Here is a 17,939-nt window from a genome sequence, read left to right on the forward strand (position 1 = left end):
ACCTGAACACAGGTAAACTCACCTGGTAGTCCTCAGAACCTATATTATTACCCCTGAGCACTATATACCTGTACACAGGTAAACTCACCTGGTAGTCCTCAGATCCCCTACATTATCTTCTCTGATCACTATATACCTGTACACAGGTAAACTCACCTGGTAGTCCCATGTATTATCTCTCCTGATCACTATATACCTGTACACAGGTAAACTCACCTGGTAGTCCCATGTATTATCTCCCCTGATCACTATATACCTGTACATAGGTTAACTCACCTGGTAGTCCTTAGAACCTCTGTATTATCTCCCCTGATCACTATATACCTGTACATAGGTAAACTCACCTGGTAGTCCTCAGAACCTCTGTATTATCTCCCCTGATCAATATATACCTGTACATAGGTAAACTCACCTGGTAGTCCCATGTATTATCTCCCCTGATCACTATATACCTGTACACAGGTAAACTATCTGATAGTCCCATGTATTATCTCCCCTGATCACTATATACCTGTACATAGGTTAACTCACCTGGTAGTCCTTAGAACCTCTGTATTATCTCCCCTGATCACTATATACCTGTACATAGGTAAACTCACCTGGTAGTCCTCAGAACCTCTGTATTATCTCCCCTGATCAATATATACCTGTACATAGGTAAACTCACCTGGTAGTTCTCATAACCTCTGTATTATCTCCCCTGATCACTATATACTTGTACACAGGTAAACTCACCTGATAGTTCCGTGTATTATCTCCCCTGATCACTATATGCCTGTACACAGGTAAACTTACCTGGTAGTCCTCTGTATTATCTCACTTGATCACTATATACCTGTACATAGGTAAACTCACCTGGTAGTCCTTAGAACCTCTGTATTATCTCCTCTGATTACTATATACCTGTACATAGGTAAACTCACCTGGTAGTCCTTAGAACCTCTGTATTATCTTCCCTGATCACTATATACCTGTACATAGGTAAACTCACCTGGTAGTCCTCAGAACCTCTGTATTATCTCCCCTGATCACTATATACCTGTACACAGGTAAACTCACCTGATAGTCCCATGTATTATCTCCCCTGATCACTATATACCTGTACACAGGTAAACTCACATGGTAGTCCTCTGTATTATCTCCCCTGATCACTATATACCTGTACATAGGTTAACTCACCTGGTAGTCCTTAGAACCTCTGTATTATCTCCCCTGATCACTATATACCTGTACATAGGTAAACTCACCTCGTAGTCCTCAAAACCTCTGAATTATCTCCCCAGATCACTATATACCTGTACACAGGTAAACTCACCTGGTAGTCCTTCGATGCCTCTGTGTTATCCCCATTGGCGGACAGCTGAGCAAGTTTTTCCTTTGATTTACTGTAACGGCGTATGAGATAGATGACTACTACGGCCAGTAATATTCCAGCAATACAGCCACACAGGACAAAGGTCAACACAAAGTATCGGTCATCTGGGGGCTTCACCTCAACTTGGTTCTGAAAATATACAATAAACATTTTTAATAGAAATAATAGATCTATATAGTGCTTGATCAACAACACTAAGCCTTTCCTATAAAAACAAATACAGTAAATAAAGTAATTTTTACATAATGAAGTATTTGTTGTTAAAGAAACTTTTGAACAAAATAAAGCTCTATTTGTATAAAAATCTAAAAACTTTGGAATTCATTCTATTTCCTTTCAGCAAAGCATCATTTTACTAATCTAGTTCTGTCATGTCAGTAATTTATAAAAATCGAGAATTCAACATCCCTGCAAAATAAAAAGATTGAAATACAATTATCTCACAATAAAGTATGATTAGCATGTAAAGCTGTGGAATTTGATGCGTTAAATTACCGTATCTTAGTGATCTTGTGAATATCACAGCTCTGTCGAGCAGTTATAATGGCTGCAGCATAAAGCATTCACTTTCTCATGGCAGACATTTTTTATCATGCCTTTGAGATCGGATTCGAGTTGGCTGCATTGTGTTAAAATGATTGAGGAAAATATGGACTGAGCCATTCGAATTGATCCTCTGGAGAGCCATGAAGCAATTAGGGGTCGTATAAATGAGGAAACTAGCACTAGTCATTGTAACTCTTTACTCCTCTGATGGCTGACTCTTTGTACTAAACAAAACCAACATGTAATCGGTAATCATACATGACATCACTCCCCTCATGGTCCTGCCTTACTGTATAGTGTGAAGGTGTCATTATGGCAGTCCAAAGTCACAACAATAACTCTCAACTATGTACTGTGACAATTTAACATTTATCCAGGATTTTTAATATCATTGTGTTTCCATGGTGACATGATGCAATAGTGACACTAGAGATTTTTGTGAGTTACAATTAACATCTGGCCTCAAGGTCTCGGTTTAGTAAATCTACAATGACAAAAACCTTTCTTAGCATCATCTGGGATTGGTGGACTCAAAATTTACAGCTAGTTGTTTTAGCCAAAAATGTTGCCTAATCTTGCCATGAAGTCTGGTTTCAAATGTTCTTCATAAGACAAAATTGATTTTTGGTAATACTGACCCACCCAGTTAGCTGTGTAGTGAAAGTTATACATCTCAAATACAGAGAATGTTCTACATTTTATCATATATCCCACAAGGCCGTCACATTTCATTGAAAAAAAAAATGTAGGTCTGAACAGGTTAATCTTTCTGTGACAATTTATTTTACTTCCTGACAGAAATAGCATGTCTAACCTGCCACAGGTATAGTGTTTTACTTACAATCTTCATTTTTATAGCAGCCATAATTAACACTGCCCCTTTCAATTTCGTCTGATCTCCCTCCCACAAACAGTCAATATTAAACCTTATGTTAATTGTGTAGCCGAATCACATATACCAATCACATGCCATAAACGCTGTGAGAAAACATTCTGTGTAATCGCTAGCCTGATCAGGCCAGATTTAGAGTCTAGATCGTAAAAAAAAAGTATTTTGTATCGATCAGCCTCATCAAAATACCATCGGCACTCCTGCAGTAGTGTGAACACCCTCCTGTATTTATGAGCTCTCATTGTCTAATCATCTACAATACAACCACACATCTCCTATTTACAGTGTAACACTTTCAGGGCCTTTATCTGTCCGATCATACCACCGCTCGGAGCCCCATCACGACAGTCATTGATCAGCATGCCGGGGTAAATACACTGTACTTTCAGCGAAAATATTCATTGATTATCGCACAGGAAATGGACATTTTTATTGAAAGCTGCAGTACTTAACTGGAAAATGAAAATGGGTCTATTCCGATTGAAATTATCCTAAAAGATCATTTAATTCATCTCCTTCTATTTTGGAATCAAGTCCAGATCAACGACTGTTAATTTGCCTGAGAGCCACGATCCGTACCACAAACATTTTGGTGACAGAGATCTAATATACAAATGTGTGGCCGTGTACACAACAATTTTGTGATTATGGCTGTTAATGAGGTGGAACCTCAACTTTCATCTCTTAATTGGATAAGATGATCCTTCTGAAACTAGGCTCAATCAATTAATGTTTAGTACATATACTGCTAGGGTAAATTTGCAATGCTTATGTAAAGAAAAAGACAAAGATTTGATTGGAATTGCAAAAAGTTAATTAACAACCAGAAACTAAAATTCAGACTTCTAACTTGTCGAGATTATCCTTCAATTCAAACTATCAAAAAATGAGAGCATAACTAAACTACATTTTTTAGAATTAAGAAACAGGAAACTAACACCAATAGCAGTGGTCAATCCCCTAGTAATGCTGAGAAACTATACACTTCCATGGTGGACCACAGAAATCATCCATTAACAAAAGAAACTGTGAAATCAATAAAGTTATTCAATTGCCTTTTATTTAGTTGATGACAGTCCAGCCATCACATGATGATAGCTGATGGTCAGGAAACTTGGGCCATGTCCTCATTAACTGTCATGTGGTGATGACAGCAGGACAAATCGAAGTCAGGCCAAGCCAAGTAAATTGTGTGTGAAATTGTCTAATTAAGACAAGCAAAGTAAGGGTCTTGTAGAATAAAGGCCAATTGAGACCAAAGATATATGGAGTTCTGCTTTGTAAACTGGTTGGCAGTTACATTTGGTGGAATTGTCTGAACACAAAATTACATACTGTTGTACATGACTTATATTATGTTTTCCATACATAGATTTTGCTAATTATAGGCTTTAATACATTATTTGCCAGGCCTGAATATAAAATTTCCAATACATTTTTTTGTTCTGACCTAAATGTTTATTATTCTGGTATTTATCTTTCAACACACTGCTGAGTTGACCTGGCCTAAAGAACATCTTTTGTTCCAGACTGTTTTGTCTATATTTTAGTTTGTTATTTTAGTTTGTACAACACACTGCTGAGTTGACCAGGGCCTAAAGAACATCTTTTGCTCCAGTCTGTCTGTCTATATTTTAGTTTGTACAACACACTGCTGAGTTGACCTGGCCTAAAGAACATCTTTTGCTCCAGTCTGTCTGTCTATATTTTAGTTTGTACAACACACTGCTGAGTTGACCTGGCCTAAAGAACATCTTTTGCTCCAGTCTGTCTGTCTATATTTTAGTTTGTACAACACACTGCTGAGTTGACCTGGCCTAAAGAACATCTTTTGTTCCAGTGACTGTCTGTCTATATTTTAGTTTGTACAACACACTGCTGAGTTGACCTGGCCTAAAGAACATCTTTTGCTCCAGTCTGTCTGTCTATATTTTAGTTTGTACAACACACTGCTGAGTTGACCTGGCCTAAAGAACATCTTTTGCTCCAGTCTGTCTGTCTATATTTTAGTTTGTACAACACACTGCTGAGTTGACCTGGCCTAAAGAACATCTTTTGCTCCAGTCTGTCTGTCTATATTTTAGTTTGTACAACACACTGCTGAGTTGACCTGGCCTAAAGAACATCTTTTGTTCCAGTCTGTATGTCTATATTTTAGTTTGTACAACACACTGCTGAGTTGACCTGGCCTAAAGAACATCTTTTGCTCCAGTCTGTCTGTCTATATTTTAGTTTGTACAACACACTGCTGAGTTGACCAGGGCCTAAAGAACATCTTTTGTTCCAGTGACTTGTCTGTCTATATTTTAGTTTGTACAACACACTGCTGAGTTGACCTGGCCTAAAGAACATCTTTTGTTCCAGTCTGTCTGTCTATATTTTAGTTTGTACAACACACTGCTGAGTTGACCTGGCCTAAAGAACATCTTTTGTTCCAGTGACTTGTCTGTCTATATTTTAGTTTGTACAACACACTGCTGAGTTGACCTGGCCTAAAGAACATCTTTTGTTCCAGTGACTTGTCTGTCTATATTTTAGTTTGTACAACACATTGCTGAGTTGACCTGGCCTAAAGAACATCTTTTGTTCCAGTGACTTGTCTGTCTATATTTTAGTTTGTACAACACATTGCTGAGTTGACCTGGCCTAAAGAACATCTTTTGTTCCAGTGACTTGTCTGTCTATATTTTAGTTTGTACAACACATTGCTGAGTTGACCTGGCCTAAAGAACATCTTTTGTTCCAGTGACTTGTCTGTCTATATTTTAGTTTGTACAACACACTGCTGAGTTGACCTGGCCTAAAGAACATCTTTTGCTCCAGTCTGTCTGTCTATATTTTAGTTTGTACAACACACTGCTGAGTTGACCTGGCCTAAAGAACATCTTTTGTTCCAGTGACTTGTCTGTCTATATTTTAGTTTGTACAACACACTGCTGAGTTGACCTGGCCTAAAGAACATCTTTTGCTCCAGTCTGTCTGTCTATATTTTAGTTTGTACAACACACTGCTGAGTTGACCAGGCCTAAGATGTCTAAAGAACATCTTTTGTTCCAGTGACTTGTCTGTCTATATTTTAGTTTGTACAACACACTGCTGAGTTGACCTGGCCTAAAGAACATCTTTTGTTCCAGTGACTGTCTGTCTATATTTTAGTTTGTACAACACACTGCTGAGTTGACCTGGCCTAAAGAACATCTTTTGTTCCAGTGACTTGTCTGTCTATATTTTAGTTTGTACAACACATTGCTGAGTTGACCTGGCCTAAAGAACATCTTTTGTTCCAGTGACTTGTCTGTCTATATTTTAGTTTGTACAACACACTGCTGAGTTGACCTGGCCTAAAGAACATCTTTTGTTCCAGTGACTGTCTGTCTATATTTTAGTTTGTACAACACACTGCTGAGTTGACCTGGCCTAAAGAACATCTTTTGCTCCAGTCTGTCTGTCTATATTTTAGTTTGTACAACACACTGCTGAGTTGACCTGGCCTAAAGAACATCTTTTGTTCCAGTGACTTGTCTGTCTATATTTTAGTTTGTACAACACACTGCTGAGTTGACCTGGCCTAAAGAACATCTTTTGCTCCAGTCTGTCTGTCTATATTTTAGTTTGTACAACACACTGCTGAGTTGACCTGGCCTAAAGAACATCTTTTGTTCCAGTGACTGTCTGTCTATATTTTAGTTTGTACAACACACTGCTGAGTTGACCTGGCCTAAAGAACATCTTTTGTTCCAGACTCTGTTCTGTCTATATTTTAGTTTGTACAACACACTGCTGAGTTGACCTGGCCTAAAGAACATCTTTTTTTCCAGTCTGTCTGTCTATATTTTAGTTTGTACAACACACTGCTGAGTTGACCTGGCCTAAAGAACATCTTTTGTTCCAGTGACTTGTCTGTCTATATTTTAGTTTGTACAACACACTGCTGAGTTGACCTGGCCTAAAGAAATCATCCAGTTTTGTCTATATTTAGTTTGTACAACACACTGCAGTTGCCTAAAGAACTCTTGTCTGTCTATATTTTAGTTTTGTACAACACACTGCTGAGTTGCCCTGGCCTAAAGAACATCTTTTGTTCCAGTCTGTATGTCTATATATTTTAGTTTGTTTCTTCCAACCCATTGCTGATGTGGCCCAGTCTGAAAATCTAATGTTCCTCTCTGTACCTTACAACATATTACTAATTTGACTTGGCCTGAATGTCTATTGTTCCTGTGAATAGATCCAAATCTATTCTAGCCATAGCTGTCCCCTAACAGAAAGGCCGAACAACAGCCCTAATTCTACAATAGCCAATTACCTTCCCTGCTTCCACTTAAACCTCCCTCTTTCATCAACTCCCCATTTTGCTCACCCGATTTAGATGTTCCTTAAGATCTTAGACTCACAGCCATGTTTGAATACTAAGCTCGGCAAAGGACATGTTTAATATTCTCAGGATGCAGGCTGAACCCTTGGGCTACTGTCATTTGCAATTTAGAGGAGCTTTGAGGAGCGGTGATAGAGAAAAGTCCATTAGTAAGGACGAGGTGGCTGGCACAAGAGGCTGGTGTTCTGTAGAGGCAAGCCTAGTCTAATCCTACACTGGCTTTAATCAGATTGATGCGGTATGGAGAAGCCTCAGTGTAGAAAAATGGATACAAAAACAAATTATGTGAAAAAACTTGAGGATTTTTGTAGTTTTAGGCTCACAGTTTCCGTGAAATAATTCATTTGCTGAGAAGGGTTTTAAAGGGTTTTTTTTTGGAATAGGATTTATCTGGATTTTAAGTTATAAATTCAATTTGCGATTTAATTTAAGATTTTTTTGTAATGTTGATGGCCTCACCAATAGAGATTCAAGACTGGCGATATAAAGCCAGTACACTGTACACAGATTCTGTGTTGCTGACAGGGCTTCCCCAGGGGTACTAGGGATGATGGACTAGTCCAACAAATCCCCCTCAGATATAATTCTATCCAATGACAGCATGTTTTATGATTTATTAAATGTAAAGCTGTGACTTCATCTTCTATGAACTAGATGGTCTATATGTGTTTTAGGCTCCAGTGATTAGCTTGGTATGCAGAGGTAGTGAACTAGGGTAAAATAAAATGAATTGGGGATCCAAATAACATCATGGGCTTACAACCATAAACCATTTCCTTGGACTATAGCCTGTAATTCTTAAAGTTATCCACACAACATTTACATACACTGCATGTCAACAGACCTTGTCTACCTCATAGTAAAACTTCAATGCAAAATTACAAATTGGGTTTTTAAGTTTTGATCATAGCAGCTAGCACAGAACCTCTATACTAGATTGAAGATTAATTGAGAATTGAACAAATTGGATTTGAAGAGGATATCATACCTTCCTTTATAATAGAAAATGATATTTACAATTTTAAGACACTGAGAAACGTCAAAGGGTAGTTGAACCTGTGTTTTTTTCAGCCAAATTGAAGAAGCTTGCTCTAGCTGGTATTGACTGGACATCTATCAATGTGTCACCACCACAAGTGACCTTGTCTGCTAACATTTAAAGCAAAAGTCAGATTAATTACTACTGACAGACTGAAGGTCAGATTTATACTTGAATGGCTCTGAAGGCCAGACTTATACTTGACTGACTCCTAAGGTCAGACTTATACTTTAAATTAATGGCTCTGAAGGTCAGACTTATACTTGACTAACTTTGAAGGTCAGATTTATACTGGAATGGCTCTGAAGGTCAAATTTATACTCAACTGGCTAACTGAAGGTCAAATTTATACTAAACTGGCTAATTGAAGGTCAAATTTATACTCAACTGGCTACCTGAAGGTCAAATTTGTACTCAACTGGCTAATTGAAGATCAAACTTATACTCAACTGGCTACCTGAAGGTCAAATTTATATACTCAACTGGCTAACTGAAGGTCAAATTCATACTCAACTGGCTCAGAATGATGATGTATAAAACATCAAGATAGGTCATATATATATATATTCATTGATGTAACTGCCATGCAACTTCAGTTATTAAAACATAAACCTTCGCATTCAGTTAATAAGCAGGACAACAGTATGGAAGTGAGAAGTCATAAGATAAGCATAATTACATGGCTTTGTTTTGGTGTCATAAGGAGATGATATACAAATATACATTAACTCAAGACCCTCCAATGAGGCCATAAAAAGAATGGTCAGAGAATACATGCAGTCAAAGTTTATCAGAAGTTATATTGACAGCTCGGGTGAAGAACACTTTATTGGATGTATAGACTATAGAAAACCCAACATCCTAGTATAGGAGTCACTGGTCAGTTATCAACAGTATAATCCTAGTATAGGAGTCACTGGTCAGTTATCAACAGTATAATCCTAGTATAGGAGTCACTGGTCAGTTATCAACAGTATAATCCTAGTATAGGAGTCACTGGTCAGTTATCAACAGTATAATCCTAGTATAGGAGTCACTGGTCAGTTATCAACAGTATAATCCTAGTATAGGAGTCACTGGTCAGTTATCAGCTGTAGATCACCACAGGAAGCCCTACTAGGACCCAGTGAAAGGAAGCTGGCCTAAACTCTAGTTTATGATGAAGTCTGGCTCCTACCTTGTAAACCTCTCAATCTAAAGCCTTAGTTATGACTAAATGTATCCACACAGACTGTACATTAATGCGTGAATGTAAATACTTATTCAGGATTTAATACAGATTTTTAGGCCATGGATAATTGAATGCATATTAAGCCTAATTCATGAGTATGGTAATTGTAGTATATACCAAACCTATTTTCATTAGGAAATGAATATTACTCTGAAATCAACTTTTGACATCCTTTAGACAACAGAGGAGCATTCAAACTTATTATATATTCAGATGATTCTTTCATATTTTAGACTTGGATTGTATCTATAAATCAAAAATAAGACAAAGTTTTGGAATCAGGAACCTACTGAACGTTTTAGAATAATTCTTGAGTGTTCACGAAAATTATAAAACAATTTTGTTTAATTGTGTTCCAGAAAGAGTAATGTGAGATTCTAGAAGTATTATTTTTTGTGAAGTTCTAGAAATAGTAATGCGAGGTTGTAGAACTGGTTTATTGTAATAAATTTTTGTGTAATAATACTATCAAATATAGAAGGAGCAACAATGGGGTATTATCTGGGAATTAGAGCTAAAGGTGTCATGGTATCTTTGGTGAATTTTACCAAAAACAAAATCAGTTTTAAAATATTTGTTAAAAATGTATGGTTAATAGACTGATGAGATAAATGTATTATATTATAAAATACATGTTAAACAAGCCTTAAATAATTAAGATCAAATAATGCTGCAAAGCCTCAAATAATAATGCTGCAAAGCCTCAAACTTAATCTGCTTTATTTTTCAAACTTGAAATTTTGCATTTTGCTGTTCATCTCAACAGATCTTTTTTTCAATTAATGAAATTACAAACTGCTTAAAACCTAAAATGAGAATAATATCTTTTATGTTTCAAATAAAGGTTATCGTTTTAATACAGGATGGATTGCAGGTAGCTGTGTGTGTAGCTACGGAAACAGCAGCTATGTTGAACCTGAGTCGGGAAATAGCATCTCAGACTGGTTTATTTCAACTCCAGCAAAATCAATATTTCTCAGCTTCTCAAGAATAACACTGAGTGTTCAAATTTCACATTATAAAAGGTTTGACCAACTAGAGCTTCTTCTTAAAATTTTCAAATAGATTTTGCATTAGAGGAATTATTTAGTTTTAAAGTGTTTATGAAAATTTGATTTTAATGATGTATGATAAAAATAACTTTAACTTGATTTTCCTCCGGGATTTCCTTACTTTGACAGATCTGACAAGACTTTCCCAGGATTTAAGCTTTTCAAGAAAACTCAATACTTCTCAGCACAACTCACAGGACATGGTGATGACAGCTTATATTTAAAATTTGAAAAAAAAAGTCTTTTCAAATGCATCCGAATTTCCTTATTAGAACAACAAAAGCTCCGACTGATATGCGACTCTTGTAAAGTATTCTGCAAGCACCACTTCAGGGAATATAGGTTTCATTTTGAATTGTTATCAAATCAGGAAAAATGAAAAAAAATATCACATTTGTGTTAAGCCTGATAGAGGATTTATTTTCTGACAATGCCAAGATTAGGTTTCTGATTTTTGTATAAATCCACTTTTCCATACAGATTACACTTGTACAACAATTTGACAACCTCTCTTAGTAGAAATCTTTAAACCAAATTACCTTCCCATAACTTAAGATATAAATATGTCCATCCTAAAGACTGGCTCATCCAAGTTTTCTGATGTTTTGAAACAGTAAGTCTAAAATTGCTACTGGATTTGTAATAATTGTGAAAAGCATTGCAAAACAAGAAACAGCCAATTAAATTGCATTGTGTAAATAAGAACAAGATCTACTGAAATATACACCATTTCAGCCAATCTTTCCATGCTTGGAATTTCAGTGACAATTCTGAATATATATAAATTTATAATGCTATTGTTGTCTTGTTATTTTTTGCTTTTTTCTTCTCTTTTTTCTCTCAGTCTAACCAGCATTTACCTTTTCAAATTTATTCAAAAATCACTCTAAGACAAATTATGCTACAACATGTTCTAAATATATAATGCCTTTTGGTCATTTTCATTCTTTTAACAGAATATGAAGACTAAATCTGGGCCTGAGATTTCCACATGATGCAGATAGACAGAACGTTAGTGAGGGTGACATTGTATGGTAGGAGGGCCAACTTTGGTGTAATCAGAATGTATGGCAGTCCAACTGTTCTCTGTTACGATTGCTTCTAAGAGATACAAATTCCTTTTAATACTTGGCAGCCATCATCACAATGTAATCGGATTCGGGTGACATGTAAATATTGGCACAGCCTGGCTCTAATGTGGAAGGGGAGACTCTTCTCAACTGAAATCTCTACACTAATAGCACTCTAATTATATCAGGTACAGCTCTCCGGCACGGGAACCCTACCGATATACAGGGTATTATGGGTAAACTCGTCATGTGACATCACACCACGACTATACAACAGAATCAGCTTTAGCAATGTATAATCGATCAAATCAACTTCATCTGAGCGTTTGAAAAGTGTGGATAAATCCTCTAGTCACCAGAGCTTTGACCAGAGTGTGGCTGAGTGTATCTTGAGACTTATGGCGAGCTTGCTGAGGTGACATCAGCTTGAATCTACATGTCCATTTGACCAAATCAATACAACAATTTGATGGACGGTTAATTTAACTGTCACAACAACTGAACCTTAACTGTCTGTCTGTCTGCTCCCATTGGGTAACTCATTAGGTCACATGACCAGACAGGTGTTCACTGAGCCTTCAGCCCTTATATGATGTGCTAAGTCCATATTTACTGTCATTCCCATGTGACCAGATCTGAGAAATTTAGCAGTTACTCCTTTCTCTTTCATAAAGTTCACTTTTATGTACAGTTACATAAACAATCCTCCAAGACAAGTTCAATAAATGATTTTAAAAATATGTTACATAATTTTTGAAAAAAATATAAATTCTAAAATGGTGAAGAATTCTGGTAATGCAAATTTTACAAACATTGACAGGAAGTCAAAGTTGTGTTCTATGAATGTATAAAAATAAGTGAATTGTCTTGTAACACAATTTAATATTCAATCTTCAATATTCCCACTAGTTCTACTTGTAACTGTGACAAAGTATGGAATCTTCTGACTTCAACAAGAACTCCCTGACAACGACTATCATATATTCAGTGTCTGCACACACAAGGGATTTGGTAACCCACAGCCCCGCTGCTACAATTAGTACCAACCCAGGCTAAAATTAGAACACTCATTAGTTTACAAGAGAATTAAACTTTCCAATTTGTTTTTGAAACACCATGGAATTGGAAAGTTTTAATGTAGTGCTGAACACTATTGATTCTAATGAAGAGGGGTTTGGATGTTGTTGAAACATGTTGAATGTCAATTCAAAAACGATTCTAATCTTTTATTTTATCGAAAAAATGGTGGTAAATTGAAACTTGCTGAGATAGAATTCTTGGATTTACAAGCAATAGAATCATCAAGTTAGTGAAAATTTGAAGTTCTAACTTAATCACCAGTAATACAAGTGTCTGTAGGTCAAAGTTCAACACTGTATTGGTTAGGACCTGCCTATAAAGACCCATAAAGGGACAAGAAAAAAATAGGCCTTTATAGCCAGCTGGTCTTTCTACACAGGTCAAATTGTGCCATAAAGTTCCATTTGGGACCCTAAGAAAGTGGTCTTATTATGCAGGGGGTCTTTATACAGCTCCGCAAAATATTTAGGAGACTCCGCAATCTGCCTCAAAAAATCTGATTTAAAACTTCTCATATTAAGTCCTTTATTGTAATAGTTTATATATTATCACTGTAGATGACAAAAAATCATCGGAATCTTTTTCTCATTCATAACACTAGTCTGACATCTTGACTTTGGGGCATTTGGACATGGTTGCTATGGTGATTATAAAAACGGGGATTTTCAGTATGGAAGGGTAACTTTAAACTGCATAATATATGATGTAGTATTTAGCCTGTGGATATCATTAAAATAATAGATATTGAATTTTTTGTTTTCTATGCTGGTTCAAATCAATTGCAGTAATGAAACCGAGGTTATAATAGCCCTGCCCAGTGGTACACACATTGTATCTAAACATCATCAAGTCATGGGCTCAAAAATCAATTTCATCAAATGTGACTTTTGAACGATATTTAGTTATGCATATATGATGAGATTCATGCCCCAGGAAAGTAAATTAGTCTAGTTAGAAAATGGGAGGTTAAATACATGTTGATACCAACACTCTAGGACACTTACTGTCTATATAAAAGACACATGAGTTTGTGATCTATATATATATACTGTATATATATAACACACACACAAAGGCACTTGCATTTGTGACACAAATTAAAAGTCACCTGACTTTGGGGCACATTAAAAACACAGAAGTCTATGACACAAAAATAAGAAGACACATGAATTTGTGACACACAGAAAACAGTTAAAAATTCCATTCAATTAATTTGTAAATAATTTATAATCTGTCCCGTATAGAGTCTCCAGCATTGTTTCTAAAGACTGTAGATTAATTTAATCTTTGTTTATATTCATATTAATTTAATGTGTCAGAAAAAAAAACTTTTATTGAAAATTGTAATTTACTCTTTAATAAAATTAATTCAAATTTCCAAGCAATTTTGAGCTAAATTATTAAAAAAAAAAACCACAAAAACCTGCTTTTGAACTCTGTTCACTAAGAACAGAAGAGTAGTCCTAAATTGTATTTCATTAAAATCATGCATCGCAGTAATTTATTAAAAGAAAATCAGTAAAGTGTAAACTTAAATTTGACAGAAAAGTGAACCTGCCTAAAATTCACCATTCAAAACAAAACAAAGCAAATATTCTGTGAAGAAATTTGGTTCTGAGAATATGTTATATCGATTGTGAAATTTCAGTGTAACAATGACTTTTGAGAGCCTGACAAAAATGTGTTACTGCTTGTCATTAGCAACAAGTCTTAGGTCCCTAGCAACCGGATCAGTTATATGGGTACTGAGGCAGGATGTATCCACACTTAATGACATAGGCAAGATCAATAGCTAGGTTTTAAACACAGCCAAGCTGGCTTAGTCCTTAAATAATTGGCACCAATTTCTCACTAAACAACACTACTCAGGTGAAGGGCTACAGCCCTGAACAGGTTTTTTCTTGTGTTTAACGCATTCACACATATTTCAAAATAAGCATAATTGTTGATGCAAATTTATTGGCATAAAAGTATGTTACAGCCATGACATATAACTTTAAATCATTATTCCAGTGGCCAGGACAATCTGAAAGTCAGTGAATGTTTGAATTTAGTATAATTTTGCTGTATCCATTGGTTACACACCAAGCCAATGATCTCCATTTAACAAGGATATATGTATTTATTCACTTCTCTGTGTTGCTATGGCAGCAGAGTGATAACTGGTTATGAATTTATCTTTGTACCAGTAAATTGCTGTCATTGATATGTGTAAATTGTACCAAATAAGCACTGTGTGCTTTCCTTATCACACAGCTGTCAGCTACCTTTCCACTGACACCGCTGCCAGCCAATAACCGTTGACATGGTCATATTTTACATGATAGCAAGGACATCGGGTATACTTCCTCTTATAAATTCTCATTCCAACAAAACCTATAATCATCTTGTTCATACTGCCATCAACATCCAATAGTTGGTGCTGTTTCCACCTTCTTACTACTACTGTAAACCTAATGCAGCTATAGCATGTTGGTGTTGTTTGTATAGGCTTGGAATTGTTTAATTTAAAGTAACATTCAACATCCTTGATGTCTAACAAATCCTCCAGTTCAAGCTAATAAAGTATTTGGTATTGTTTGTCTTTTATCTTGTTCATTCTGTCCTTAGCCTACAGTATCTTGTTTTTTCTGTCCTAAGCCAACAGTATCCTGTTCATTCTGTCCTAAGCCTACAGTATCTTGTTCATTCTGTCCTAAGTCTACAGTATCCTGTTCATTCTGTCCTAAGCCTACAGTATTCTGTTCATTCTGTCCTCAGTCTACAGTATCTTGTTCATTCTGTCCTAAGTCTACAGTATCCTGTTAATTCTGTCCTAAGTCTACAGTATCCTGTTCATTCTGTCCTAAGCCTACAGTATTTTGTTCATTATGCCCTAAGCCTATAGTATCTTTTTCATTCTGTCCTAAGCCTACAGTATTCTGTTCATTCTGTCCTAAGCCTACAGTATCCTGTTCATTCTGTCCTAAGTCTACAGTATCCTGTTCATTCTGTCCTAAGTCTACAGTATCCTGTTAATTCTGTCCTAAGCCTACAGTATCTTGCTCATTCTGTCCTAAGTCTACAGTATCTTGTTCATTCTGTCCTAAGCCTACAGTATCTTGTTCATTCTGTCCTAAGCCTAAAGTATTTGGTATTGTTTCCATATATATTGTTCATTCTGTCCTAAGCCTACCGTATCTTGTTCATTCTGTCCAAAGTCTACAGAATCTTTTTCATTCTGTCCTAAGTCTACAGTATTCTGTTCATTCCCTCCTAAACCTACCGTATCTTGTTCATTCTGTCCTAAGTCTGCAGTATCTTGTTCATTCTGTCCTAAACTACAGTATCTTTTTATTCTGTCCTAAACTACAGTATCTTTTTCAGTCTGTCCTAAGTCTACGGTATCCTGTTCATTCTGTCCTAAGTCTACGGTATCCTGTTCATTCTGTAGTAAGCCTACAGTATTCTGTTCATTCTGTCTTAAGCCTACAGTATCTTGTTCATTCTGTCCTAAGCCTACAGCATCTTGTTCATTCTGTCCTAAGCCTACAGCATCTTGTTCATTCTGTCCTAAGCCTACAGCATCTTGTTCATTCTGTCCTAAGCCTACAGTATCTTGTTCATTCTGTCCTAAGCCTACAGTATCTTGTTCATTCTGTCCTAAGACTACGGTATCCTGTTCATTCTGTCCTAAGTCTACGGTATCCTGTTCATTCTGTAGTAAGCCTACAGTATTCTGTTCATTCTGTCCTAAGACTACAGTATCTTGTTCATTCTGTCCTAAGCCTACAGCATCTTGTTCATTCTGTCCTAAGACTACAGTATCTTGTTCATTCTGTCCTAAACTAGGGTATCTTTTTCATTCTGTCCTTAGTCTGCAGTATCTTGTTCATTCTGTCCTAAGTCTGCAGTATTTTATTCATTCTGTCCTAAGACTACAGTATCTTGTTCATTCTGTCCTAAACCTACAGTATCTTGTTCATTCTGTCCTAAGTCTACAGTATCTTGTTCATTCTGTCCTAAGTCTACAGTATCTTGTTCATTCTGTCCTAAGTCTACGGTATTCTGTTCATTCTGTCTTAAGCCTACAGTATCTTGTTCATTCTGTCCTAAGCCTACAGTATCTTGTTCATTCTGTCCTAAACCTACAGTATTTGGTTTTGTTTTCCTTATCCTTTGTTCATTCTGTCCTAAGCCTACAGTATTTGGTTTTGTTTTCCCTAACCCTTGTTCATTCTGTCCTAAGCCTACAGTATCTTGTTCGTTCTGTCCTAAGCCTACAGTATCTTGTTGTTATTATGTCCTCAGCCTACAGTATCTTGTTCATTCTGTCCTCAGCCTACAGTATCTTGTTCATTCTGTCCTAAACCTACAGTATTTGGTTTTGTTTTCTAGATTCAATATATGGAATTAAGTGTCCTTTACCCTTCCTCTTAATCAAACAGCCATGAACCTGTGAGAACTGATGATTTTTGTTCATACTACCTCTAGGTTACTTGGTTATTTAACCATTTTTACATGGTGATAACTGCATAATCCTACAGACTTTTGTTTCCCTATGTAGTTTTTCCATAAATAAATATTTTGGGGACAACAAATTCTGAATTCAATATTCCAGTAAACAAATCCTTGGATTAAGATTATAATGGGAAGAGTTTTGACGCTCCTTAGACACTATCTTTAGAAATTCAGTTTTCAATAAAATATTTCATTAAGGAATGGATATCAAACTAATGGCTTATAACAGGTTAATGATGGACTCAGAGCACCTGTGACGGTTTGAGGGGACGTAATGAGAAATATTTCCTGGAATTGACTCCAACATCAAGTTTTACGATGCCCAACGGGGAGGCCTGATACTACGAAATACCCATAAATTAATACACTGGGACTAAAGAGATCTGATAATGATCTTCTGTTAATGCAGAAGCTACACGATACCATTCATCTTTTCATATATAAAATTGTACTTTCCAATTACAAATGAACTTCAAATTAACAAGCAAATCCCTGATCTTTTTAATTATGTTTTTAACAAGAGTACATTGCAATTTAAAAAGTAAGTTCAAGAAAACTGCATCATCGATGATAACATGTTATAAATTCTTATAGGACATAAATGCTATGTAGCTCTCAAGTGTGCACAAAGCACTATATCAATAATTTCATCCTAGCATACTTTATTTTCCAGGCAGAAAAAATTTTTTTGCTTCTATAAAAAACCCCAACACCAGTAAGATTTTAAAAAGTATAGAAAAATATCAGATACAGAAGTAAACTGCTAAATTCTATGTTTA

General features: G+C 36.0%; 1 protein-coding gene across 1 annotated transcript in view; it reads right to left on the bottom strand.

The window, feature by feature from the left end:
- The window catches only part of LOC138316456 (receptor-type tyrosine-protein phosphatase N2-like), a 117,751-nt gene that overhangs the window by 36,796 nt on the left and 63,016 nt on the right, over positions 1 to 17,939 (bottom strand). Inside the window, exon 4 of the mRNA XM_069258151.1 lies at positions 1,316 to 1,504. Coding sequence (XP_069114252.1) covers positions 1,316 to 1,504 — 189 coding nt within the window. The remainder of the gene's footprint in view (positions 1 to 1,315; positions 1,505 to 17,939) is intronic.

Source organism: Argopecten irradians, chromosome 2 (genome assembly GCF_041381155.1).
Source record: "Argopecten irradians isolate NY chromosome 2, Ai_NY, whole genome shotgun sequence".
Taxonomy (NCBI): Eukaryota; Metazoa; Mollusca; class Bivalvia; order Pectinida; family Pectinidae; genus Argopecten; species Argopecten irradians.